General features: G+C 43.7%; 1 protein-coding gene across 1 annotated transcript in view; it reads left to right on the plus strand.

Annotated features, from left to right (window-relative positions):
• Positions 1-6,794: 6,794 nt before the first annotated feature.
• The window catches only part of LOC135547315 (mediator of RNA polymerase II transcription subunit 14-like), a 30,008-nt gene continuing 10,927 nt past the window's right edge, over positions 6,795-25,875 (plus strand). The window contains 24 exon segments of the mRNA XM_064976199.1: positions 6,795-7,317; positions 7,457-7,483; positions 7,599-7,704; positions 7,961-8,134; positions 8,529-8,658; positions 8,742-8,870; positions 10,223-10,330; positions 10,873-11,005; positions 11,171-11,321; positions 11,419-11,530; positions 11,669-11,794; positions 11,918-11,996; positions 13,559-13,718; positions 13,903-14,097; positions 17,324-17,458; positions 17,747-17,823; positions 18,590-18,750; positions 18,891-19,129; positions 19,861-20,013; positions 20,167-20,436; positions 20,547-20,682; positions 20,685-20,792; positions 23,918-24,040; positions 24,625-24,804. Coding sequence (XP_064832271.1) covers positions 7,145-7,317; positions 7,457-7,483; positions 7,599-7,704; positions 7,961-8,134; positions 8,529-8,658; positions 8,742-8,870; positions 10,223-10,330; positions 10,873-11,005; positions 11,171-11,321; positions 11,419-11,530; positions 11,669-11,794; positions 11,918-11,996; positions 13,559-13,718; positions 13,903-14,097; positions 17,324-17,458; positions 17,747-17,823; positions 18,590-18,750; positions 18,891-19,129; positions 19,861-20,013; positions 20,167-20,436; positions 20,547-20,682; positions 20,685-20,792; positions 23,918-24,040; positions 24,625-24,804 — 3,385 coding nt within the window. The 5' untranslated portion in view covers positions 6,795-7,144.

A 25,875-nucleotide genomic window follows, 5' to 3' on the forward strand; every position in this document is an offset into this window, starting at 1 on the left:
AACAACAAAAATCAGCGGACATTGAAAACATATAAATTGGTCAGAGATGAATATGATCTATCATAAATTGTGTATTATTGGGCTAATAAGACATTTCAATTGGCCCAAGGAGTAAAAACGAAGCCTCTGTTCAAATACCAATAGGACACTTTGAAATACATCCCTTCCTTTATTCTTTCATGTGGGTGATTACTGATCTGACATGATTAGTGAAATCAATGCATTCTTCAATGAAGCAATTATTTTAATTTGAACAAGGCCCCCAAAAGGTGTCCCCTTCCAGGGGCAGCGTGTCCCCTTGGCCCTTCCCAAGAGTGGGTGCCAGAAGATACCAAACCTACCTTTACTATTTTTTATACTGTGTTGCACTGAGGTTGGAACACAATCATGGTTACATTAAGACACCGTTTGTAATGGCAGTGTCAGCTAATCATCTCCTTTGTTGTTCAACACAACGTGCCATTCCATATTTGCTGCTGTGGCTACTGCTCGTTAGCGTGAGGATGAAAAGGTCAGTTTTCTGGGGAAACTAGCAGTATTTAAATCTTCTCGGTAGAGCAAGGTGGATAAAGGTCAAATTTGGAGTCCAGTGGCATATCCCACCCCTGCATTGAGGTACATTTTCTTACCCATATCTCGTTCCAACTCCACAGTGTCTTAATGTAACCATGATTGCATTCCAACCTCAGTGCAGTTCAGTGTAAACAGTCATAAAGGTAGGTTCATTATCTTCTGGCAACCACTCTTTGGAAGGGCCAAGGGGTCCCGCTGCCCCTGGAATCATCTGGTAACAAGAGGGCTAGCCCTTCCAACACGTATCTGCAGAATGTGAGGAGGATGCTGGTACATCAGCTCATAGACAGATGAGGAGGGGTCAGGTTACTAAACTTTGTCTCTCACTCTGTGTGAAAAAGGCAAATGTTTAGATAGTGTTCACCTCATTTGCTTGATGTATTGAGCCCCTCTAAATTGCTGAAGATCCCTAGGTTACAGTTCATATAATGAAATCAGTCTATTTAAATCAATTAGGCCCTAATCTATGAATTTCACATTAATGGGAAAACAGATATGCATCTGTTGGTCATAGATACAGTACCTAGGGCGTAGATCATAAAACCAGTCCGTGTCTGGTGTGACCACCATTTGCCTCATGCAGCGCGACACATCTCCACATAGAATTGATCAGGCTGTTGATTGTGGCCTGTGGCATGTTGTCCCCCTCTTCAATGGCTGTGCGAGGTTGCTGGATATTGGCGGGAACTTGAACACTCTGTCGTACATGTCAATCCAGAGCATCCCAGACAAGCTCAATGGGTGACATGTCTGTTAAGTATGCAGGCATGAAAAAACTGGAACATTTTTTGCTTCCAGAAATTGTGTACAGATCCTTGTGACATGGGGCCTTCCATGAAACATGAGGTGATTGCGGGAGATGAATGGCACGACAATGGGCCTCAGGATCTTGTCACGGTATCTCTGTGCATTGAAATTGTCATTGATAAAATGCAATTGTGTTTGTTGTCTTATAGCTTATGCCTGCCCACACCATAACCCCACCACCGCTCTGGGCACTCTGTTCACAACGTTGACATCAGCAAACCGCTCGCCCACACAACGCCATACACATACTCTGCGGTTGTAAGGCCGGTTGGACGTCCTGCAAAATTCACTAAAACGACGTTGGTGGCAGCTTATGATAGATAAATTAACATTAAATTATCTGGCAACAGCTCTGGGGGACATTCCTGTAGTCTGCATGCCAATTGTACATTCCCTCAAAACTTGAGACATTTTGTTGTGTGACAAAACTGCACATTTTACAGTGGCCTTTTGTTGTCCCCAGCACCAACTTCTTGATATGCAACACTTGTCAGATGGATGGATTATCTATGCAAAGGATAAATGCTCACTAACAGGGATGTAAACAAATTTGTGCACAATATTTGAGAGAAATAAGCTTTTTGTGCGTGTGGAACATTTCTGTGATCTTTCATTTCAGCTCATGAAACATGGGACCAACATTTTACATGTTGCGTTTTTGTTCATTGTAGAAGAAGATGAAAGGAAATACTCAAAGACTTGAAGTCCGGTGTACAATTACCTTTGGTTAGGATCAGAGCACAGCATGAATGAATGAACTATGAACTACTGTTGGGAGACAACAGCTAGAGAAAGCACTCAACTGCTGACTCACTGGACAGCCATAGTCCAGCGGCGAGAGCGGGATTAACCCCTGCACACACATTTTCCCTCTACAGCTGTGTGTGTGGATAATTGTTTGTGTGTGTTCCAGCACTTTCCCTTTATCTCCTCCTTTGTGCATTGACCCTCATGCCTGTCCTCTGTCATGTCAGTGGGTTGACATTTCAGCCAGGGCACAGTTGTTCTTGAAATCTACAAGTAGGTGAAGCAATCTGGTAAATACATAATCTGACCATAATCTGCTTTCTCTGTTCTCCCCAGAGCTTCGTCACTTTTCCAGACAAGGCAGCCATGTAATGCAATAAGAGACTTTGATAGTTATTTGAAGAGTTTATTTCCAAAACACTATGTCCATTTTTAGTAGGTATCAAATAGTGGATTTGGCCACATACAATGTTTTCGATTATCTCTCTCATGGGTTTGTTTATATTTTTCAGCCTAATGATGGCTTGTTTCACTGGCAGTGACAGCTCTTCGGACTTCATGTTGACTATAGTTTTGGCAATTCAGTTAGGACATCTACTTTGTGCATTACACAAGTAATTTTTCCAACAATTATTAACAGACAGATTATTTCACTTAGAATTCACTGTATCACAATTCCAGTGGGTCAGAAGTATACATACACTAAGTGCCTTTAAACAGCTTGGAAAATTCCAGAAAATTATGTCATGGCTTTAGAAGCTTCTGATAGGCTAACTGACATAATTTGAGTCAATTGGAGGTGTACCTGTGGATGTATTTCAAGGTGTACCTGTAGATGTATTTCAAGGCCTACCTTCAAACTTAGTGCCTCTTTGCTTGACATTATGGTAAAATCAAAATAAATCAGCCAAGACCTCAGAAAAAACATTGTAGACCTCCACAAGTCTGGTTCATCCTGGGGAGCAATTTCCAAATGCCTGAAGGTGCCATGTTCATCTGTACAATCAATGGTATGCAAGTATAAACACCATAAACACCACTCCAAAACTGCCATAAAAAAAGCCAGATTACGGTTTGCAACTGCACATGGGGACAAAGATTGTACTTTTTGGAGAAATGTCCTCTGGTCTGATGAAACAAAAATAGAACTCTTTGGCCATAATGACCATCGTTATGTTTGGAGGAAAAAGGGGGAAGCTTGAAAGCCGAAGAACATCATCCCAACCGTGAAGCACGGGGGTGGCACCATCATGTTGTGGTGGTGCTTTGCTACAGGAGGGACTGGTGTACTTCACCAAATAGATGGTATCGTGAGGAAGTAAAATTATGTGGATATATTGAAGCAACATCTCAAGACATCAGTCAGGAAGTTAAAGCTTGGTCGCAAATGGGTCTTCCAAATGGACGATGACCCCAAGCATACTTTCAAAGTTGTGGCAAAATGGCTTAAGGACAACAATGTCAAGATATTGGGGAAGCCATCACAACGCCCTGACCTCAATCCTATAGAACATTTGTGGTCAGAGCTGAAAAAGTGCGTGCCAGCAAGGAGGCCTACAAACCTGACTCCATTACACCAGCTCTGTCAAGAGGAATGGGCCCAAACTCACCCAACTTATTGTGGTAAGTGGTAAGCTTGTGGAAGGCTACCCAAAATGTTTGACACAAGTTTAAACCATTTAAAGGCAATGCTACCAAATACTAATTGAGTGTATGTAAACTTCTGACCCACTGGGAGTGTGATGGAAAAAAATACAATCTGAAATAAATCATTCTCTCTACTATTATTCTGACATTTCATATTCTTAAAATAAAGTGGTGATCCTAACTGACCTAAGACAGTATTTTTACTAGGATTAAGTGTCAGGAATTGTGAAAAACTGAGTTGAAATGTATTTGGCTAAGGTTTATGTTAACTTCTGACTTCAACTATAAATATCTTAATATTAAACCTGAAAGTCTGTTATTACACACACATGAAGGTACCCATAAGAAATAGTTTCTGATGACAAGAAAACACAGAAAGTTGAGAAACATTTGTGGATGTAGCGTTTTGGAAATAAACACATTTGTTTATGATTATCTTGTTTCACAGTTAGATTGTGTTAATGTTTTGATTGCCATGTCATTTGCAGCCATGTCATATTGACATAAAGCTATGTATCATCCTGTGAAAATGAAATGGAAGGGAATGGAAAAGTCATTCCTATTTCCTGCCTCTGGGAATTGAGGATTCAGCAGTTATTCAAATCAGAATTCAACCCTAATACCTTTACCACTGCCACTGCCAACATAATCCATGTCTTGTCATGCTTTTCTTTATCACCAGCCAGTTTCCAGTCCACGAGGAATTGAAATTAATTGCATCACATAACTTTTATTTCATTTATTTTATAGGGACAATACACATCAATCTGTAAAATATCTAACATTTATACCAAGTGTGTGTCTATTTGTTTTGTCCTGTATTTTGTTTTTTTCTGTGTGTTCTCCTCGGGGACAAATAAGGTGTATCTGTTATATGATCTATCTTACTAAAATGTCATGCACAGTATCCCATACGAAATGACAGGGCATCTTATAAACAAACAAAATACCTTAATTATCGCTCTCGAAAACACAGGCGCTAATCAGGGGCCAGTTTGATTGTTTAATGGTCTAACGGTTCATGACGCTAAACGTCTGCTCACACACGTAGGTCGAGCCAAACAACACCAGCATCTTCTGCGCCGTCCTCCGGAGGTTTGGAAACGCGGTCTCGTTAAGTGAAGCGTAAAAGTCATTCAGTTTAAGAGACTTGAACTTCTCCTTTGAGACGGAGTCAGACTGAAGATCGATCAGTTCCAATTGCAGCTCCTGCGGTGCTGATTGATTCGGGGTCTTGTGACAGGGGACAGGACACCAGTTGAAGTGACTTGTCAATTTTTTCAAAATCACAGAACCGACGGCAAAATTCTCTGTGCAGATCGTCCAGTGATTTGCAGTATTTCTTCGCATTTCGGGCGGCCTCTTTCTGCACGGCTAGTGTGGGGAAATGTGCGAAAGATTTGTTTGACATTTGCCTGGAGAATAAAACCAGCTTGGATTTGAAGGCTCTCACATTTGTGTACATGTCGTGCGCAAACTGATCTTTCCCCTGTAGCTTCACATTCAGCTCATTCATGTGTGAAAATATGTCCACAGCAAACGCAAAGTCACAAAGCCAGTTTGTGTCGCTCAGCTCGGGGAATTCTTCGGATTTCCCCATTAAATTAAAAAATGAGCGAATCTCGTCTTTGAGCTCCCAGACTCGTTGAAACACTTTCCCCAAACTTAACCAGCGGACGCGAATGAGCGAATCTCGTCTTTGAGCTCCCAGACTCGTTGAAACACTTTCCCCAAACTTAACCAGCGGACGCGAGAGTGGTAAAGTAGGTCCTGGTGATCCGCATTAGTTTCTTCCAGGAACGTAATGAACTGACGATGATTAAGTCCCCTTGCTCGTATGAAGTTAACAAGTTTTACAACTGGATCCACGACGTGATTAAGCTGCAAAACAGACTTACACAGAGACTCCTGATGAATGATGCAGTGAAGTAAAATAACATCCTGGTCAGGGTTTTCTTCTTTCACTTTATCCTGGATTCTTTTCAGCAGCCCGATGTTTTTTCCAGTTAAATTTGGCGATCCATCCGTGGTGACATTGGCAAGTTAACTCCAAGGTAGCTTCATTCTCTCGATGACAGCAGACACCTGTTCATATAAGTCCTCTCCTCGCGTTTTCCCTTTCAGTGATTCCATGCTCAAAAGCTCCTCCGTTATCTCAAAACTGTCGTTAATCCCTCGGATAAAAATTAGGAGCTGAGCAGTGTCTTTTATGTCGTTACTTTCATCCAGTGCTAGTGAATATAACTTAAAGGACTCCGCCTTTTTGTTTAACTCGCTGACTATATCTTCGTCAATCAGTTCCACGCGGCGAGTCACTGTCCAGCGTGCTAAACTGATTTTTTCTAACTTGGCTTTGCTCTCCGGACACAAGAGACCTGCTGTCTCTACCATGCACTCTTTCAAAAACTCGCCTTCGGAGAAAGGCTTGCTAGCCTTTGCTAATTTGAATGCCAGCAAATAACTTGCCTTGGTACTTGACTCTTGAATTGCAGTTTGTCGGTGAAAAAAGTTCTGTTGACTCTGTAAATTAGCTGCCAACCTCTGAGCAGTAGCCGCCCGTTCTTGTGTTGACTGCTTGCTAGCATAGTTTGCATGCTTCGTGGCAAAGTGACGGCTGATATTGTACTCTTTGAAAACCGCAACAGCTTCTTGGCATATCAGACATACAGCCGTTGATCGGACTTCAGTGAAGAAGTATTTTGTTGTCCACTCCTTATTAAACACTCGGCATTCGCTGTCCACTTTCCTTCTCTTTGGTCCGCTCATTTTCACAGAAGGGCTTAATGGTGACGTGATACGAAGTGAAGATTAAAGAGAAATACGCGACACTCCAACAACGGTCAATGTGTTTTGAGTGCGCCATCTATTGGGGAAACGTGGGCATTGCAGGGAAAGGGGAAAAGGGAGGTTTTTACTATAATTTGGACAAATTCGGCGGGCCGGATTAAAAAGCCTAACGGGCCGTATGTGGCCCGCGGGCCGTAGTCTGCCCATGTCTGGTCTAACCTAATTGACAAATCTAGTGAATGAATACTGATCTTGGAACAGCAGAGTAAACTCTTACGAGCGACTCCTTATATTGTTTCTTTAAAATCCGTATCCGGGTCTTCCTTTCCACCAAACCGTGATCACTTCCCGTCAGACTGCAAAGATGGCGGTTGAACAGCATTGAATCTTGTCTGTAATAAGCAATTAAAACGCGGGTATTTGCGACTTTTTTATGGGGCGAAGTCGCCGAGCCCCTACTAAATAACTATTTTGCGCGAAATGGTGTAGAATACGTGTGAGATTGGTACCAGTTCAAAGTTATTGCGAGTCGATAGTTTTACATTTTTTCGGTCTCCATCCGTGGAGCTTGCGTTATTTTAAAATGGCTCCGGTGCAGATTGGATCAGATGGGCAACTGGTCCCTATCGGGGGTCCCACCTCGGTCAACCAGCCGCCACCTCCCGGACCCCCGGCCACCCAAGGGGTCCGGCTGAGCCTGCTGATTGAGTTTCTCCTGCAGAGGACCTACCATGAAATCACCCTCTTGGGTGAACTGTAAGTCATGACGAGACCCCGTTCAATGCAATGGGTATTTATTAGTTGAGATTCCTTCATTTTCATAGTGATTTCATAAATTGTGGTAAAATTATGTAATACCTGAAAGTTACCAATACTGTTTCTGTCTTTCTTGCAGTCTTCCCAGAAAAACAGACATGGAAAGGTATGCTCGTCTCTTGTTTCACTGGGTGTACTCACTGATGAAATTGACTTGTCAAATTAGGAATGTTGTTGTATGTGACATCTATTTTGCCTGTAATTTCTACTGTTTCTAACAGAAAAATCGAGATTGTCCAGTTTTCCAGTCGGACCAGACAGCTGTTTGTGCGTCTCCTTGCCCTCGTGAAATGGGCCAGCAACGCCGGGAAGGTGGAGAAGTGTGCGGTATGTGTGCTAGAATACAGTACTCTACACCAAACACTCTCAAAGTGGGCATAGACAACCAGATACTATCTTGAGTTATGCACGTAACTCTCACCTTTTCACATAAAACTTTTCAGGATTTTCCACACTGACATCAGTGCAGTGTGTATGTTTAACTTTGAGTTAGGCTTTCTTGCACATAATTCAAAATAATACTGAGTACGGTCATAAACTAACCTGAACTTTAACCCCTAACCTTCTGTTTTCACGGTCACAGATGATCTCCAGCTTTCTGGACCAGCAGGCCTTCCTATTTGTGGACACGGCTGATAGGCTGGCATCGCTAGCAAGGGACGCCCTGGTGCACGCCCGCCTGCCCAGCTTTGCCATCCCGTTCGCAATCGACGTGCTCACCACCGGGTCATACCCTCGCCTGCCCACCTGCATACGGGTAAGACACTCCTAACTGGTCTGTGTTCATTTTCATTTTTTTCTCATAGTCTATTGTTTTGACCTCTTGACCCGGCCTCTCTTATTTTAATTGAAAGCTGGTTCTCAGTTGACTTGCCTGGTTAAATAATGGTCAAATAGAATGAGACACCTGATGCCTTTGTGTTCGTAAGCCACTATGATTGAAGTAGCCTCGGTGCCTGTCTAGTTTGGCCAAAAATGCTGTTCATGTATGTACTCTGTCAGCTATGTGCGATGTACATTATGTGCACAAACACAGAAATCTTTAGTAGTGCGTTACTGCCACCAACTGGACTGGAGTGTGGAATAGGGATGGAGAAATCTGAAGCCCTGTTTGGCCCAGTGCATTGACCGCTGTGTGTGTGTGTGTGTAGGACAAGATCATTCCTCCAGACCCCATCACTAAGGTGGAGAAGCAGACAACCCTGAACCAGCTCAATCAAATCCTTCGACATCGTCTTGTCACGACAGACCTACCGCCCCAGCTAGCCAACCTCACCGTGGGTAAGGATCTCACACACACACACACACACATATATATAATATATTAAAATAAAAGCTGGCCAACCTCACTGTGTGTCTCGTAGCTAATGGGCGTGTGAAGTTCCGTGTGGAGGGGGAGTTTGAGGCCACACTGACGGTGATGGGTGATGACCCAGATATTCCCTGGAGACTGTTGAAGCTGGAGATACTGGTGGAGGACAAGGAGACTGGAGGTAAGATACACAACACCTGCTTGACCGAGCACCAAATGCACAGAACCCGCTACTAACGCACCAAATACACAGAACCCGCTACTAACGCACCAAACACACAGAACCCGCTACTAACGCACCAAACACACAGAACCCGCTACAATTAAAAAACATAATTGGGAGCACTGATACTACTAACTTAAAAAGTTACGAGCACCACATAACATTTAGCAGCACCAGAAAAAAGAGCCTACATTGGGCATATATGAATCTTACTTATTTGAAGCGCATCATCTGAGAATATATCCTTTTTCGTTTCTTTGCCACCAAATGTATGCATAATGGTAAAGTTACCAGGTTGTTAAGGCGACATGGGCAAAATCCTAGAAATAGAATGATTATTCTAATTATGTGATTGGTGTTGTTTGACGTTAAATGATAAGCCAGGTAAGAGTTATGACATGGTAGGAACCAAAGTGCTGGTCAGTGTTTCCTAGGGGACCGTAATAGCATTTGAATAGATGCATAGAAGTTGCATTTAGACAAATATTTTAAAGTAGGCTATCCGACACAAACACAGATCCCGCTGCTGACGCGACACAAACACAGATCCCGCTGCTGACGCGACACAAACACAGATCCCGCTGCTGACGCGACACAAACACAGATCCCGCTGCTGACGCGACACAAACACAGATCCCGCTGCTGACGCGGCACAAACACAGATCCCGCTGCTGACGCGGCACAAACACAGATCCCGCTGCTGACGCGGCACAAACACAGATCCCGCTGCTGACGCGGCACAAACACAGATCCCGCTGCTGACGCGACACAAACACAGATCCCGCTGCTGACGCGGCACAAACACAGATCCCGCTGCTGACGCGACACAAACACAGATCCCGCTGCTGACGCGGCACAAACACAGATCCCGCTGCTGACGCGACACAAACACAGATCCCGCTGCTGACGCGGCACGAACACAGATCCCGCTGCTGACGCGGCACGAACACAGATCCCGCTGCTGACGCGGCACGAACACAGATCCCGCTGCTGACGCGGCACGAACACAGATCCCGCTGCTGACGCGGCACAAACACAGATCCCGCTGCTGACGCGGCACAAACACACAGATCCCGCTGCTGACTGGTGAGATGTTTGAAAAGGAAAAGTCCAGTGTTCAATTCTTACAATATGTACAGCAAATTATAATTATTCTGGTCCTGATGCTCAGGAGTAATCTAACTTGAATGAAATATATATCATGTACTTGCAAAAAAACAAAATTGTAAGATTGCATTATTATTATTATTTTTTGTTAACTCCTTTTTCAATATTTTCCCCTCTGTCTTTCCCCCGCCCCCTCCTTCCAGATGGCAGAGCTCTGGTCCACAGTATGCAAGTGAACTTCATCCATGAGCTGGTGCAGTCACGCCTGTTTGCAGATGAGAAACCACTGCAGGATATGTACAGCTGCCTGCGTATCCTTTCACTGTGTGTGTGTACTGTTTCTGAGCAGACAGTGAGCTCAGGGCCATGTCTGGCTTGAGCTGCTGCAGTGAATGTAATTGTGTCTGTGTGTGGTCACATACAATATTGACCAACAGTGACCATGCGTACAGCAAGCCAAGGGACCAACAGCATTTCAATGAGTGCCACAGCCAACAGTCACACTGTCTTTCAGTTTATTAGTTTTTTTCCATGAACCCAGCAGAAATATTTACATTTCAAATAGTATTTAGTGGGAAATGAGTAATGCTACATGTATTTATAATACTGTTATGCTCAATAGAACGCCAAGGATTTGTTTCTCAGTCATTTGTTGTATGAACCTCATTGTGACTTCATAGCAAGTATAGCTGCCAGGCGCAGTCTGGTTTCATGGCTGAAGTCTGTCACCACACGCCCACAGCCTGGGTGTGTATGTATTACGTGTGCCTGCATTTCTTTATCTGTGTGTATTGTGAGTAAGTGTGTATGCCATCTTCCTGAACCATCCCTTCCTTAACCCCGTCCCTTCTAGACTCATTCTGCCTGTCTCTTCAGCTGGAGGTCCTCCACTCCCAGACCCTCATGCTGGTCCGAGAGCGCTGGGGAGACCTGGTGCAGGTGGAGCGCTACATGCCTGCCAAGTGCCTCACACTGGCCGTCTGGAAGTAAGAAACACACAACTACTCGCTAAGAAGTTACACATTAACAGGCCTGATTGATTGGTTTGTTGAATGCATATACTTTTGTCATTCATCACAAGGAAATTGGTCCATCATTTGACCTTTTTCTTTGTCCCCCCCCCCTCTCTCCCTCTCTCTCCCCCTCTCCAGCCAACAGGTCCTGGGAAGGAAGACGGGCACTGCGTCGGTCCACAAAGTCACCATCAAGATTGACGAATCGGACTGCTCCAAGCCTCTGCAGATCTCCCATGATCCTCCGCTCCCTGCCTGCGACTCTAGACTGATGGAGAGAGCCATGAAGGTGTGCCAACGCCAAGTTCCTCACAGATTTGGTGCTATACAATTTTTGTTGTTGTGATGACCTAATTTCCTGTCTTTATTCCTGCCCCCTCCTGTAGATTGACCACTTGTCAGTGGAGAAGCTTTTGATTGACAGCGTGCACGCCCGCTCCCATCAGAAGCTGCAGGAGCTGAAAGCCATCTTGAAGAGCAGCAACCCCAGCGACAGCTGTCAGTCTGTCCTCTCTGACTTAGCTAGACACTGACTAATCCAACCACACTGACCCAGAATGAAATGAACAATGTTGCGGACAGAAACAACCATGTTGTCAGTGTGTGATGTTGTTATTGTCCCTGCCTGTGTTTCAGCGTTCATAGAGACAGCTCTGCCCACCCTGGTCATTCCAATCCTGGAGCCCTGTGGACGCTCCGAGTGCCTGCACATCTTCGTAGACCTGCACTCAGGAATGTTCCAGCCCATGCTGTATGGAATTGGTAAGCAGGGAGGTGCACATACACACATGTGCACACACTCATGCATACACACATACACCACATCGGTAAGCTGGGACACACACATACAATGTACTCACTTCCACTGTGCCTGTCTGTCTCCAGATCAGTCCATATTGGACGACATCGAGAAGACCATCAACGACGACATGAAGCGCATCATATCCTGGCTGCAGCAGCTCAAGTAAATCCACTCCCTGTCTCTGTGACAACTGCCTGTCATGTGTCACATCACTACTCCTCAGAAGGCCTTCATACCGCCAAATCCCAACTAGCACACTTTAGTATGCAAAGTGCTTCACCCTAGTACCTTAGTAGTGTATACTTTGTATACTGAACAAAAATATAAATGCAACGTGTAAAATGTTGGTCCCATGTTTCATGAGCTTAAGTAGAAGATCCCAGAAATGTTCCATATGCACAAAAGCGTATTTCTATACAATGTTGTGCAAAAATTAGATTACATCCCTGTTAGCGAGCATTTCTCCTTTACCAAGATAATCCATCAACCTGACAGGTGTGGCATATCATGAAGCTGATTAAACGGCATGATCATTACACAGGTGCACCTTGTGCTGGGGGAAAATAAAAGGTCACTCTAAAATGTGCAGTTTTGTCACGCAATACAATGCCACAGATGTCTGAAGTTGAGTGAGCGTGTATTTGGCATGCTGATTGCAGGAGTGTCCACCAGAGCTGTTGCCAGATAATTGAATGTTAATTTCCCTACCACAAGCTGCCCCCAATGTTGTTTTAGAGTATTTGGCAGTACATCCAACTGGCCTTTCAACTGCAGACCACGTGTAACCTCGCCAGCCCATGACAACGAACACAATTACTTTTTATCAATTTCAATGCAAAGAGACACCGTGACGAGATCCTGAGGCCCATTGTGGCGCCATTCATCCTCCGCCATCACCTTATGTTTCAGCATGATAATGCACAGCCGCATGCCTCAAGGATCTGTACACAATTCCTGGAAGCTGAAATTGTCCCAGTTCTTTCATGACCTGTATACATACCAGACATGTTACCAATTGAGCATGTTTGGGATGGCAGCGTGTTCCAGTTCCCGCCAATATCTAGCAACTTAACACAGCCATTGAAGAGGAGTGGGACAACATTCCACAGGCCACAATCAACAGCCTGATCAACTCTATGTGTGAGGCAAATGGTGATCACACCAGATACTGACTAGTTTTCTGATCCACACCCCTACCTTTTTTATTAAAGTATCTGTGACCAACAGATGGATACCTGTATTCCCAGTCATGTAAATTTGTTAAAATCTATGAAATTGTTGCGTGTTGCGTTTATATTTATGCCCATACGGATATGAGAACAGATCTTGTGCCCTTCCATGGAAATGTGCTTCTATGCAGTTGAATAATTTCTGAAATTACTTAGGGTGTCTGTGTAAATTCTGTAGACCAGCACTCTACTGTGTGTGGTTGAGTTTCATTGTGTGATATGCATAGAAATGTCATTTCTGGAACAGGGATTGAAGTCAATGTTCTGTGATTTTATTTCTATGATGTGATCTGGCCAGGAAAGGGCTTGTTTGTCAGTCAGGGAAAGAGTGTTAGTAGAGTGATAATGATGTCTCACTGATGTGTGAATGTAGGACTGTGAAATAGCTGCTCATTGGCAGAGTCTGGTCTATTTGGAGAATGTTGAATTTCAGTTTACTTGTTTTTCTCTCTCTCTCACCCCTCTCCATCTCTTTCCTCACCACTCTTCTTCCAGGTTTTGGTTAGGGGAGCAGAGGTGTAGACAGTCGGTGAAACACCTCCCCACTGTCTGCACAGACATACTACACCTCTCCAACTCCGTCTCCCACCCTGCCGGCAGCCTATCAAAACACAGGCTCTTCATCCGGCTAACCCGCCTACCACAGTATTACATTGTAAGTGCCTCCCACCTTATCCCAATTATTTGTCCCCAAAAACTGTTTTATTGCAAACACAAGAAAATGTAAAACAATATACAGTATATTAACCATGCACAACTTTCCCACTCTTCCTCATTACTGTTTTCTCCCATCAATCTCTCTCTCCCTCCGTCTTCTCTCCCCTTCCCTGTCTCTCTAGGTGGTGGAGATGCTTGACGTGCCTGGCTGTCCCACGGAGCTCCAGTACAAGTACTCCTTCCTTTCTGTGTCTCAGTTGGAAGGTGAGGAGGGACCTCCATGCGCCCAGCTCCTTCAGCACTTCAAACCCAACCTGGAGCAGCTCGTCCTGGACAATTGCGCCAGCCGTGGGGCCCGCCATGGCACTAAGAGAAAAGTAGGAATGGATTGCAGAACTGCTTGTACGGTTACAATCAGGGCTGTTGTGTGACTGTATTATCGCCACACCCGGCGTTCACAAGTCATGAAGGCAGTCAAATTTCACGTGACCGTTTAGTCATGGTAGTTAGGCTTCTCCAAGCTCTGATGCTGCTGATGGTCATTAGTAACCCACCAACTTGCTAACTGCCTGGTATTCAGCACTCCATTGTCCCTCTAATCACTCTGACATCTATAAAAAAAAATAAAAAATGTTGGGCCACATTTCAATAGGCTATGGCAGTATAATCCCGTACCTCTTCAAACATTCAACCTCCAGCTGCGTACCCCCTCTAGCACCAGGGTCAGCGCACTCTTGAATCTTGTTTTTTGCCATCAATGGAAGCCTGCTACACTATACAAAACATTTATTAAACATTAGAATGCGTGTGAGTTTTTGGGAAGTGACAGAGCTCTTATAGGGCCAGCCTGACCAGGGCACAAATAATATAATAATCAATCATTTTTCTCTTTATTTAACCATCTTACGTATAAAACCTTATTTGTTCAGTGAAAATGGTGAATAACTCACCACAGGTTAATGGGAAGGGTGTGCTGAAAAGGATGCACATAACTCTGCAATGTTGGGTTGTAATTGGAGAGTCTCAAATCATTTTCCACACACAGTCTGTTCCTGTATTTAGTTTTTATGCTAGTGAGGGCTGAGAATCAACTCTCACATAGGTACGTGGTAGCAAAGGGCATCAGTGTCTTAACAGCCCGATATGCCAAGGCAGGATAATCTGAGCGTAGCCTAATCCAGATATCTACCAGTGGCTTCTGATTAAATTACATTTTCACAGAACCACTTTTTGCATTTTCGATGAGGCTCAATTATTCAGATATCGCTAAGTGGACAGGAGGCAGGGCATGAAAGGGATAACGAATCCAGTTTGTGTCATCCGTTTCGAGAAAGTACCTGCGTAAATGCTCACCCAACTCACTTCGCTATATCACATTTGACATTGTCTGTAAGCTTGAGTTCATTTGCAAACGAAAAAATCATACATTGCTTGAAAGACCTGTGTGTTGTCCTTGTTAATGCAGACAGAGAAAAGCTCCAACTTCTTAATCATAGCATCAATTTTGTCTCACACATTGAATATAGTTGCGGAGAGTCCCTATAATCCTACATTCAGGCGAGAAAAAAACATCACCCAGATAGGCCAGTCGTGTGAGAAACTCGTCATCATGCAAGCAGTCAGACAAGTGAAAATAATGGTCAGTAAAGAACTTTAAGCTCGTCTCTCAATTAAAATAATACGTGTCAATACTTTGCCCCCTTGATAACCAGCGCACTTCTCTATGCTGTAAAAGCGTTACATGGTCACTGCCCATATCATTGCGTAGTGCAGAAAATACACAAGAGTTCAGGGTCTTTGCTTTAACAAAGTTAACCATTTTCACTGTAGTGTCTTTCAAGTTGTCAGACATTCCCCTTGGCAGCAAGAGCCTCTTGGTGGATGCTGTGGTGTCCCCAAGTGCTGTCGGGAGCAACTGCTTACACACAAGTTACCACTCCACTATGTGTCCCTGTCATGGCTTTACAGATACCAACATGAGCAGCAGCTCCATACGGTTCATTAGTGGAATTCCCGTGAGAGAGTAACGGTTAATGTGATTGGATGTTAATTATTAGACTAGGCTACCTGTATTTGACATTGTGGTGTTATTTTGCTGAAAAGTAGATGGTTTAATTTTATTTTTGGCAGTAAAATGGGGGGGGGGGGAACAAACAAATGTATAGCCCCGTTGGAAAATAAAAGCGGACTGTTTGGATTTAACTTTCTTTTTTTTTTACCCCTGATGGCAGGGGTACGCGCACCCCAATTTGGGAATACCTGGGCTATGCAATTGTATGAGAGAACAGAGTGATTGCCTCTACTGAAAAGAGGATGATCAGCTTTCAATAAGCTAGGCCTACTATATTTATTTCTCAACTTTCCTAATATTAAGCACATTGCTACTCTTTACAACAGGAGTATGGCCTACCTGTCTAGCATGAAAATAAACCACGGGGAAAAGCGTCCTCCATTTGCTATTTAAGTGTATGATGACATGTATTTTTTTCCCGCTGCCCCTGTTTCGATACTGGTGCATGATAATGGTCCATTCTAAATCAAAACAAATTTCACACATTATTTAGTATATCTAAAGACTAGATTAAATCAAGAATAGTTTGATGGGTGACAATATTATTATATCATCACTTAAATGCAGTGCCTTGCGAAAGTATTCGGCCCCCTTGAACTTTGCGACCTTTTGCCACATTTCAGGCTTCAAACATAAAGATATAAAACTGTATTTTTTTGTGAAGATTCAACAACAAGTGGGACACAATCATGAAGTGGAACGACATTTATTGGATATTTCAAACTTTTTTAACAAATCAAAAACTGAAAAATTGGGCGTGCAAAATGATTTAGCCCCCTTAAGTTGTAAGTCGCTTGGGGTATGTCTCTATCAGTTTTGCACACTTCGTCAGTCTCTCATTCACCATTTGTGAAGCGCTTGATAATGCCTCGAATTTCCTGGCGGCATCCCCTGTGTGGCCATAACTCACCCTAATATTATATATAATAATGCCAATGAATTCTAAGCTAATCTTGTCTGCTAAATGAACTAGTGTTGCACACAGCGATATGACATTGCCAGATCAGGGCCTAACATACCGTAAGGACAACTCCGTGTATGCTTTTCTGTTCTTTTGAAATACACTACATTTTTTTCTTTAGACCTGTCTAAAATAAATAATGGACTTATTGTGAAGGTGTGTAGGCTATATTACATGGATTTATTAGACGTTTTAAAATGGATTTAATAGACGTTTTAAAATGTAATGTTCCAAAGGTCAGCATCAGTGTCTTGTGTGGAAGCCAGGGGATGCTACATGTGTTTGTTAATTAACGGTCAATTACCGTAAGACAGTTATTTGCTTGACAATCACCGGCTGACTACATTTTGTGACAGCCACAGTCCTAGTTGCAATGAATTAAAATATTGATGATCTGAAACCATGCCCTAAAAGGAGTAATTGAAAGAAAAATACTTACAATATACATATAAACCCTGATATTTTCCTGAATAATGAAATAAGAAGTGTTTATAAATTAAATGTATTATTTATTATCATTAGATGGCCAGTTATCTCACTGTATATCTCCTCTCTCTTCTCTGTCCTCCAGTTGTCAGGAGACCAGGGGGCTCTGGAGCCCAAGAAGCCAAAGCGCTCAGGGGAGATGTCTGCCTTCAACAAGGAGCTGGCTCACCTAGTGGCCATGTGTGACACCAACATGCCCTTCATAGGCCTCAGAGTGGAGGTATGGATGGAGGGAGTACCCACTTTTATTCTCTTTATCTTACAACTCTTACTCACTCTTTACTTTTCTACAACTTCCCATTCTACTATTCATATCTTTCTTCATCATTCCTCTTCCTATCCATCCCTCTCATCCTCCTTTCCTCTCCTCATCTATCCTTCCTCCTCTGTCCCTCCTCTATCCAGCTGTCACACATGGAAGTTCCTCACCTCTCCACTTTTTCATCCTCTCCTCATCCCTCGCTTTCTTCCCCTCCATTCCTCCTCTGTCTAACATGTCTTTCTCTAGTTATCTCAGATGGAGATTCCTCACCAGGGTGTGCAGGTGGAGGGAGACGGCTGCAGTCACGCCATCCGCATCCTCAAGTAAGGCCAAAAACTCCATCCCACCTAAACAGGCTGAAATTCCAGGCGTTTGTCTTTTTTTTTAAAGCTCTTGCACATAATTTTCACAATTTCAGTGTTATTTCGAATACAAAAAAAAAAAAAAAATCACATTTGACCACACTGCCCCTTTAATATTCCCATTGACTTCCATATTGTTAGACAGTGCCACTAACATAAATTACATGCAATTATGTGCAAGAGCTTTAAAAAATGAAAAACGCCTAGAATTTCAGCCTGTTCAGGTGGGATGGAGTTTTTGGCCAACAGCATGACATCACAATCTGATCTGATTATTACCAATGACCAGTCATCAGTTATTGGCTTATGTATCCTCCTACTTTAAAGGGGTTAGCAGGTTTTGCTTTAGAGTCTAGACCACACATGTCAAACTCATTCTACAGAGGGCCGAGTCTGCGGGTTAAGGAAGCTCAGGGGGAAAAAATGATTTAAAAAAAATATATATATATATATATTTGGAGTAATATTAGATACAGTGGTAATATAAATGTTTTTATGAAAATGACTGCATGGGGGCTTTAAAGATGATACTAAAGTCAGAAAGTGTCTATGATTGCAATTTAGTTTCTACTGATTTGAAACGTTCTCGCAGCGCACTTGGACACATACCTACAAAAAAAAAAATATATATATATATAATTGATTTATTTTAAATGTTAGTTTATACCCATCATTTCAGTGATAGATATGTACCTAAAGCCCCTTGTGGTCCTGTTCCTCTCCCTAGGATCCCTCCCAGTAAGGGCGTAGGGGAGGAGACGAGGCAGGCACTGGAGCGCTCTCTACTGGACTGCACCTTCCGTCTGCAGGGTCGGAACAACCGTACCTGGGTCGGGGAGCTGGTTCTGGCCAACTGCCCGCTCAACAGCACACACAGCAAGGAACAAGGTACATACTAACACAAACACACATGAGCACATACAACACACAGAAATGCACATGTTGTCACACACACATACTACCCAAACTGTGTTTAATGTGCCCTTATCTCTCCCTTTTCTCGTGTGTGTGTGTGTGTGTGTGTCCAGCCTCTACGCGCCACGTGTACCTAACCTATGAGAACCCTCTGTCTGAGCCTGTGGGAGGGAGGAAGGTGGTGGAGATGTTCCTCAACGACTGGAGCGCCATCAGCCAGCTTTACCAGTGTGTCCTGGTGTTCTCACGATCACTACCAGAGATGCCATCCTACCTGAGTCTGTTCAGTGAGATCCGGCTGTATAACTACCGCAAACTGGTTCTGTGCTACGGTAGCACCAAGGGTAGCTCGGTGAGTAATGTCTGAAATCTAACCTGCGTCTACTACCTCTCTAAACTTTCCTTTCCACCTAGGGAGTGTTTGGTCCCTTGCAGGGGTTGACATTAACGGTTGCCCGATTGCCGGGGGAAGGTAAACTGAACAGTCGGGCAGGTGGAATCTGCTTTGTGGCTTCCTGAACAGGCAGGTGACATTCTGTCCCAAAGACAACCTTTAAGTCACGTTGACTATAGTGTTTCAATTTGTGCAAAAGTGACTCGTAACAAAAAATAAACTGAGCCTAGTGATCATAGTTATTCTCCCTACATTCTCGTTTCCCTCCGCTACGTGTTTGACTCAATTTCGCAAAACTTATTTGACACCTTTATGTTCATGAAAGAAGGCACAATTTTACATTTGTTCTGCCTGAGCAAGTCTGACCACAAATCAGAAACCACTATGATGAACCATCATATGCGTTGAATGGATCGAGGAGAAAATAGCAGGAATAGGCTTTTGTAGGCTACAGTCAAAGCTATGTCTTCCAATGGTGCGACTGCTGTTGGCATCCAAAGATAATTCAACTTGAATAAACGCTTGAAGATAAAGATGACAACAGTGGTACTGATATCACTTGTTATTGAATCACACTGCTGCTCTTCCATTTATTTGAATCTTACGCATTGTCTTTGTTGTGTACTATATACTATATAAATACATGTGATTGATTGAGACTCTCTCTGCCGCCTCTCGTTCCCCTCTAGGTGACCATCCAGTGGAACAGTAGCACCCAGAGGTTTCATCTCTCTCTGGGGACAGTAGGACCCAACTCGGGCTGTAGTAACTGTCACAACATTATACTGCATCAACTGCAGGAGATGTTCAACAAGACCCCTACTGTGGTCCAGCTACTACAGGTACTGCACGCATACACACATACCTGGGCTTGAACCTAACTATGCAGGGGCAGAACACGCACATACTCTTACATACACTGGAACCCTCCACCAAAGTGGCACATTCGATTACATTTATTTTGTATTCATTGTCTAACTTCCCTCCCCCCCAAGGTGCTGTCGGATACCCAGGCCCCTCTGAATGCCATCAACAAGCTGCCCACAGTGCCGATGCTCGGGCTAACGCAGCGCACCAACACAGCCTACCAGTGTTTCTCCATCCTACCCCAGTCACCCACACACATCCGCTTGGCCTTCCGCAACATGTACTGCATCGACATCTACTGCCGCAGCCGTGGGGTGGTGGCCATACGAGACGGGGCCTACAGCCTCTTCGACAACACCAAGATCGTGGAGGGCTTTTACCCTGCCCCGGGACTCAAGGTACAAGGGAGGAGAGGGCTTGGGTGGGTTTGTGTGATTGTATCAGGAATTTGAAAGTGCCTAGATTCTGTTATCTAGTTCCCCTCAAGGATTCTCTCTCTCTCTACCAGACGTTCCTCAACATGTTTGTTGACAGTAACCAGGATGCTCGGCGACGCTCTGTCAACGAAGACGACAATCCGCCCTCGCCCGTGGGTGGTGACATAATGGACACCCTCATGAGCCAATTTCAGGCGCAGCAGCAGCAGACAATGAGAGGGGGTCCTGGGGGGTGTACCCTCCCCTCACCTCCCCGCCCACCCCTTACCATCCCAACGTGGCACCCTCGCCATCCATGATGCCCACACAGTCCCCAGGTGAGAGGGATGTGTGTCCTGTGTGTTCCCTCTTTGTGCCACGTGTGCTTGGCAGCCCACTGGAGCAGAGGAAAGAGACCAAATGCTATCTGGTCCTCTCCTCACCATCATCCCCCCGCTAAGTGATATCACTCTCTTTGTGTGTCTCTTCATCCTGCCACTGCTGTCATGCACATGCTGAATGGCAAACTGTGTGTGTGCGAAAGTTGAGTCCAGAAGGGAGAAAGCATGCACCCAGTCCTGCTCACCCATCTCAGCCCTAGAGCCGCTGCCCAGCTTCAGCCTGTGTGTTTGCGTGTGAGTGAATGTATGTGACAGGGTTTCTGTTGGGAAAACGTGGCGCCAGACAACATGACCGGGAAGATTTTAATTTACCGGCCATAAAACGTTATTTCTTTCTGGGTGCATTGCCCGCTAGGGCGGCTACCCACGGGGCTCAGAACGAGTGAAATCACATTTAGAATGAGGTAATTCATTTTAAAACAAACTAAATGTGATCTATGTAATCCCCAAAAGTAATTATTTATCATCAACAATAACTAGTAATGCTGCATACTATAAGAAAGGCTTTCTAAATATAGTATAATCAAATTGTAAAATTACTAGCTATAAGAATTCACCTTCCTTATAACTGCAAAATATGCATTTGTATGTTTAGTGTGCGTATTTGCCTAAGGTCTCGCTTGAGCCAAACCTCTGCCCCCATCGCTGTGAACGTCTCACAGAGCTCTAGCTTGGTTCTTGAACTCGTTAGGAACTCGCCTTTCATCTCATTAATCTTATCCGTCAATGACAGTGTTTTAAAAAATATATATATATATATTCATTATTTTATATTAATTGATGTCTGAATATATTAAAGAGATGAAACCACTCTCTCCTGCTACGATGTAATGATTGCAGGCATGTGCTTTGTAAGTGGCTGTTAACTCAAAATGACACAACGAGAAGGTTACAATTGAACAAAATGTACTATACTGTATGAACACACAAGGTAGCCATTCCACTCAAGGCTCGGTCCATCAACAACCAAACCTCCTGCACAGGGGCACTCTTGACAGAGTGATAGCCCCGTAATGACAGAAATATAGGGATACTTAAAACATGAACTTTACAGCTGTGACGCAGGGTTCAGCCAGGAGTTGATGGATAGTCGGAAGAGCGAAATAAATGGTAGGAGGGACATCCCAGTGGTTTCAGATTTAACATTCTATGTTACACAAATATACTACTGCTCCGTGGAAACCAGGGCTATCACTCAATGCAAGCCATTTCGATATATGATGTTCACAGATCGATTTATAAGCGAAAATGTTCAGTAGGTACCGGTACCAGGCCGGTCCCCTAAACAGGGGTCTTTACATCTAAGAGTAAATTATTAACAGAACAAGTAACGAAGCAGCCAATTAAACTTAATTTTCAAACATTTGCCAAAATGTAATTTGTGGGAACACCATTCTAAGCAGTGTCCCTGGGAAAACACCATTCTAAACAGTGTCCCTGATAGCGGTTCCATATGCGACTGAGATGAAAATCTCTTTTAGACACTTAGAGGGGGATCTAAAGATGCAACAACTAGGATGGGTTGCTAATATGATTAGGATTTACCAAAATACATTTACCAAAATTATATAATTACTCCTGTCTATACAGAAATAAAGAAAATAATTCAAAATACTTCACCAGAAAGCATGACACAGAGGAATCAAGGATCATTAGCTCGTAGGCTTATGCCTATTTGGGAAGCCCGCAAAAAAATGTTGAGACAAAGAGAGAGGTGTGTGGCCAAGATATAGCCTAGTCTCTCTCTCTCTCTCCCGCTCAGCTGTCTCCCGACAATTCTTAAGCATTCATTGTGTGAATTGTTTGCTCTTGTGCGCAATGAGCATCTGGTTTCTATGTCGGTGTAATGTTGAGGGAGCGCGCGCGACTGAGCACACATAGAAGTACCTGGCCTACTACTCAGAAATGTAGGAGTGTTTTTTTACTTTTTTAAACTTTTTTTTTTTTACATCCATTGCACATGATCATTTGTTAACTATAGTTCCACACAGTAAGCTATTTGAAAAATCAGTACAACAATCTCCGGTGTGAACGAGCAATGGGCCTAGAGCAATAGGCCTAGTGCTGCATTGGCCTATAGGCTCTGAGTTCCATGTGCTCATTTCTTTCGTCGCTAATGGATCACGTTGTATCAATGTATCCGTATGGCAGGGGATGGTGATCTCCCTTTAGTTTACTTTTAACTTTGAGATTTTTATCATTTATTTCAGATTTTTATGATTAACCACGTGACAATGATTTTGAGAAATGTAAACTTGTATTAAATGAACAGTTCCATGAAAATGCTCATATGATCATAGATTGAAATGGCAGGATGAATTTCGAGGCTTCACCGACGCGCCGGCTATGAAGTCTTTATAAAATAATTGCCATTCGGGTTGTAAACAATTAAGTATGTTTTCAAAATTCATACGGCCTCCAGCTCACATTGTAAAGTGGTGGGTGATGCGCTGATAGCCTGTTGCCTGCACTTGAATGGTGAATGGGAGTCGCGCTTCAATTACCAGTTGAGAAATACAAAATAGTAGCTATTTTTAATCGTGCACCAAAACTGTTTTTAACACTCAATTACATTTAGAATTGTTGTGCTTTAATAAACCCATTCATTGCGCATGTTTTACTGCAGCAGCAACCAGCTGTGGAGCTACAGGAGAAATCTCCCTCAAAATAGGCTCTGTATGCTGTGCACATGTGATAGTTGTGTTGGTATTTGCATAATAAGATACATGATGACTAACAAAAATGCACAGTTCAATTTAATTCCACTAAATTATGCAAATTAACCTATAGATCAGCAAGCATAACTGTCAAATGTATTTCCATTGACTTGTAATTCCATCAATGAATAAAAATAATTATTTTGTAATTGGCCATTTTGGCCGGCAACAGTTAAAAAAAAAAAAAAAAAACATTTTTGGGGGGCCAAAAGCCAGCAATTGCCGGCTAACGGAAATCCTGGTATGCGAGTGTGTGTGTGTGTGTGTGTGTGTGTGTGTGAGCTGATCCTATTGGCTCGTGTCTGACGAGCCTTATTGGCCGGTGTGGTGTGTGTGTGTGCGCAGGGACCATCCATGCGTCGGGCTCCCCTAGTGGAGCATTGAGGGCTCCCTCTCCCTTTGGGCCCACCCCTTCTCCCTCCTCTCTTGGCATAGCTATGGGCCCAACCAGCTTTGCCAGCCCGCATGGTAAGTGGCGCAACGCACTGACCACAGGGACAGACCGGGCTGGGTTAGAGGATGGGACTGGGCTGGGTTAGAGGATAGTAAGGATGAGGCTGAACTGGGGTAGAGGGGGCTGGGTTGTTGCAGGCTGGGCTGAATGGATGGGTCCTCCATGGAATATAACCATAGCCAGACCCTGGTGCAGGTTGAGAAAACACTGTCTTTGGGTAGGCTGAGGATGGGACTGGACAGGGCTGTAAAACCAACCTCCCAGCCCATGGACCGGGACTTGTCCCTGGCATGTTGCTCACCGGTCTCTCTGCTAGTTCTGACACCTGTTTAGTCCGTTTTGAAGTGGTTGAGAACCCCATGTTGACTGGGCAGTGGGTCACGTTGGTGGTTTAACTGTGGAGAGTTTTTAGAGTTAATGGGAGAGAGAAAGTTCTGTCAATCAGTGAGTGTTTGAGAGAGTAAAAAATATGTTGTCTGTGATTGTCTGAGTACACCGTAATGGGTTCATGACAATGAATGATAAAGATTATAAGGATGATATCAGTGGACGCTACTGATGTTGATGGTGTGCGTCTGGCTACGTGTCTGTTTCCCAGGTGCTCTGGACCCCAGCTCCCCTTATGCCATGGTGTCTCCCAGCCAGAGGGGCCAGTGGCCAGGCTCTCCCCAGGTATCAGGGCCATCTCCTGGGGCTCGTATCCATGGCATGTCCCCTGGAAACCCTTCACTCCACTCACCCATCCCCGACGCCTCACACTCCCCACGCACTGGCTCGAGTGAGTATCACATAAACACTTGACTGACTGACAATCCACTCCACTGAAAATCTAATGTTTTTACAAAGATTGAAGGGATGTTAACCTCTAGGGGGTGTGGGACGGTAGCGTCCCACGTGGTCAACATCCATAGAAATTGCAGAGCGCCAAGTTCGAATTAAATTACTATAAATATTTAACTTTCATGAAATCACAAGTGTAATACATCAAAATAAAGCTTAACTTGTTAATCCAGCTGCCGTATCAGATTTCAAAAAGGCTTTACGGCGAAAGCAAACAATGCGATTACCTGAGGACAGCACTCAGCACACAAAACATTACATACAGTTACCAGCCAAGTAGATTTGTCACGAAAGTCAGAAATAGCAATACAATTAATCACTTACCTTTGATCTTCGTATGGTTGCGCTCACAAGACTCACAGTTACACAATAAATGTTTGTTTTGTTCGATAAAGTCCCTCTTTTTATCCAAAAACCTCCATTTTGTTGGCGCGTTTTGTTCAGTAATCCAATGGCTCAAATGCGTCAAAAGAGGCAGACAAATTCCAAATAGTATCCGTAACGTTTGTAGAAACATCGTGAAACAATGTTTATAAATAAATAATCGATAATATTTAAACCGGACAATAGCGTCGTCAATATAAAAGAAAAACAAGAAAGGCGCGCTCTCAATCGGGCGCAGGAAACAGCTCTGGGGACATCCCACTATCCACTGGCTCAAAGTTGTCATTCTCCCTCATTTTTCAGAATAAAAGCCTGAAACACTGTCGAAAGACTGTTCACAACTAGTGGAAGCCACATGAAACGGAATCTGGGTCCTATCCCTTTAAATGGTGGATAGGCATTCATTGGAAAAACAGCCATTTCAAAGTAATTAAACTTCCTGGATGGATTTTCCTCAGGTTTACACCTGCCATTTCAGTTCTGTTATACTCACAGACATTATTTGAACAGTTTTAGAATTCTATGCTAATTAAACTAATTATATGCATATCATAGCTTCTGGGCCTGAGTAGCAGGCAGTTTACATTGGGCATGCTTTTCATCCGGAGGGGAAAATAGTGCCCCC

This window comes from Oncorhynchus masou, chromosome 10 (assembly GCF_036934945.1).
Source record: "Oncorhynchus masou masou isolate Uvic2021 chromosome 10, UVic_Omas_1.1, whole genome shotgun sequence".
Lineage (NCBI taxonomy): Eukaryota > Metazoa > Chordata > Actinopteri > Salmoniformes > Salmonidae > Oncorhynchus > Oncorhynchus masou.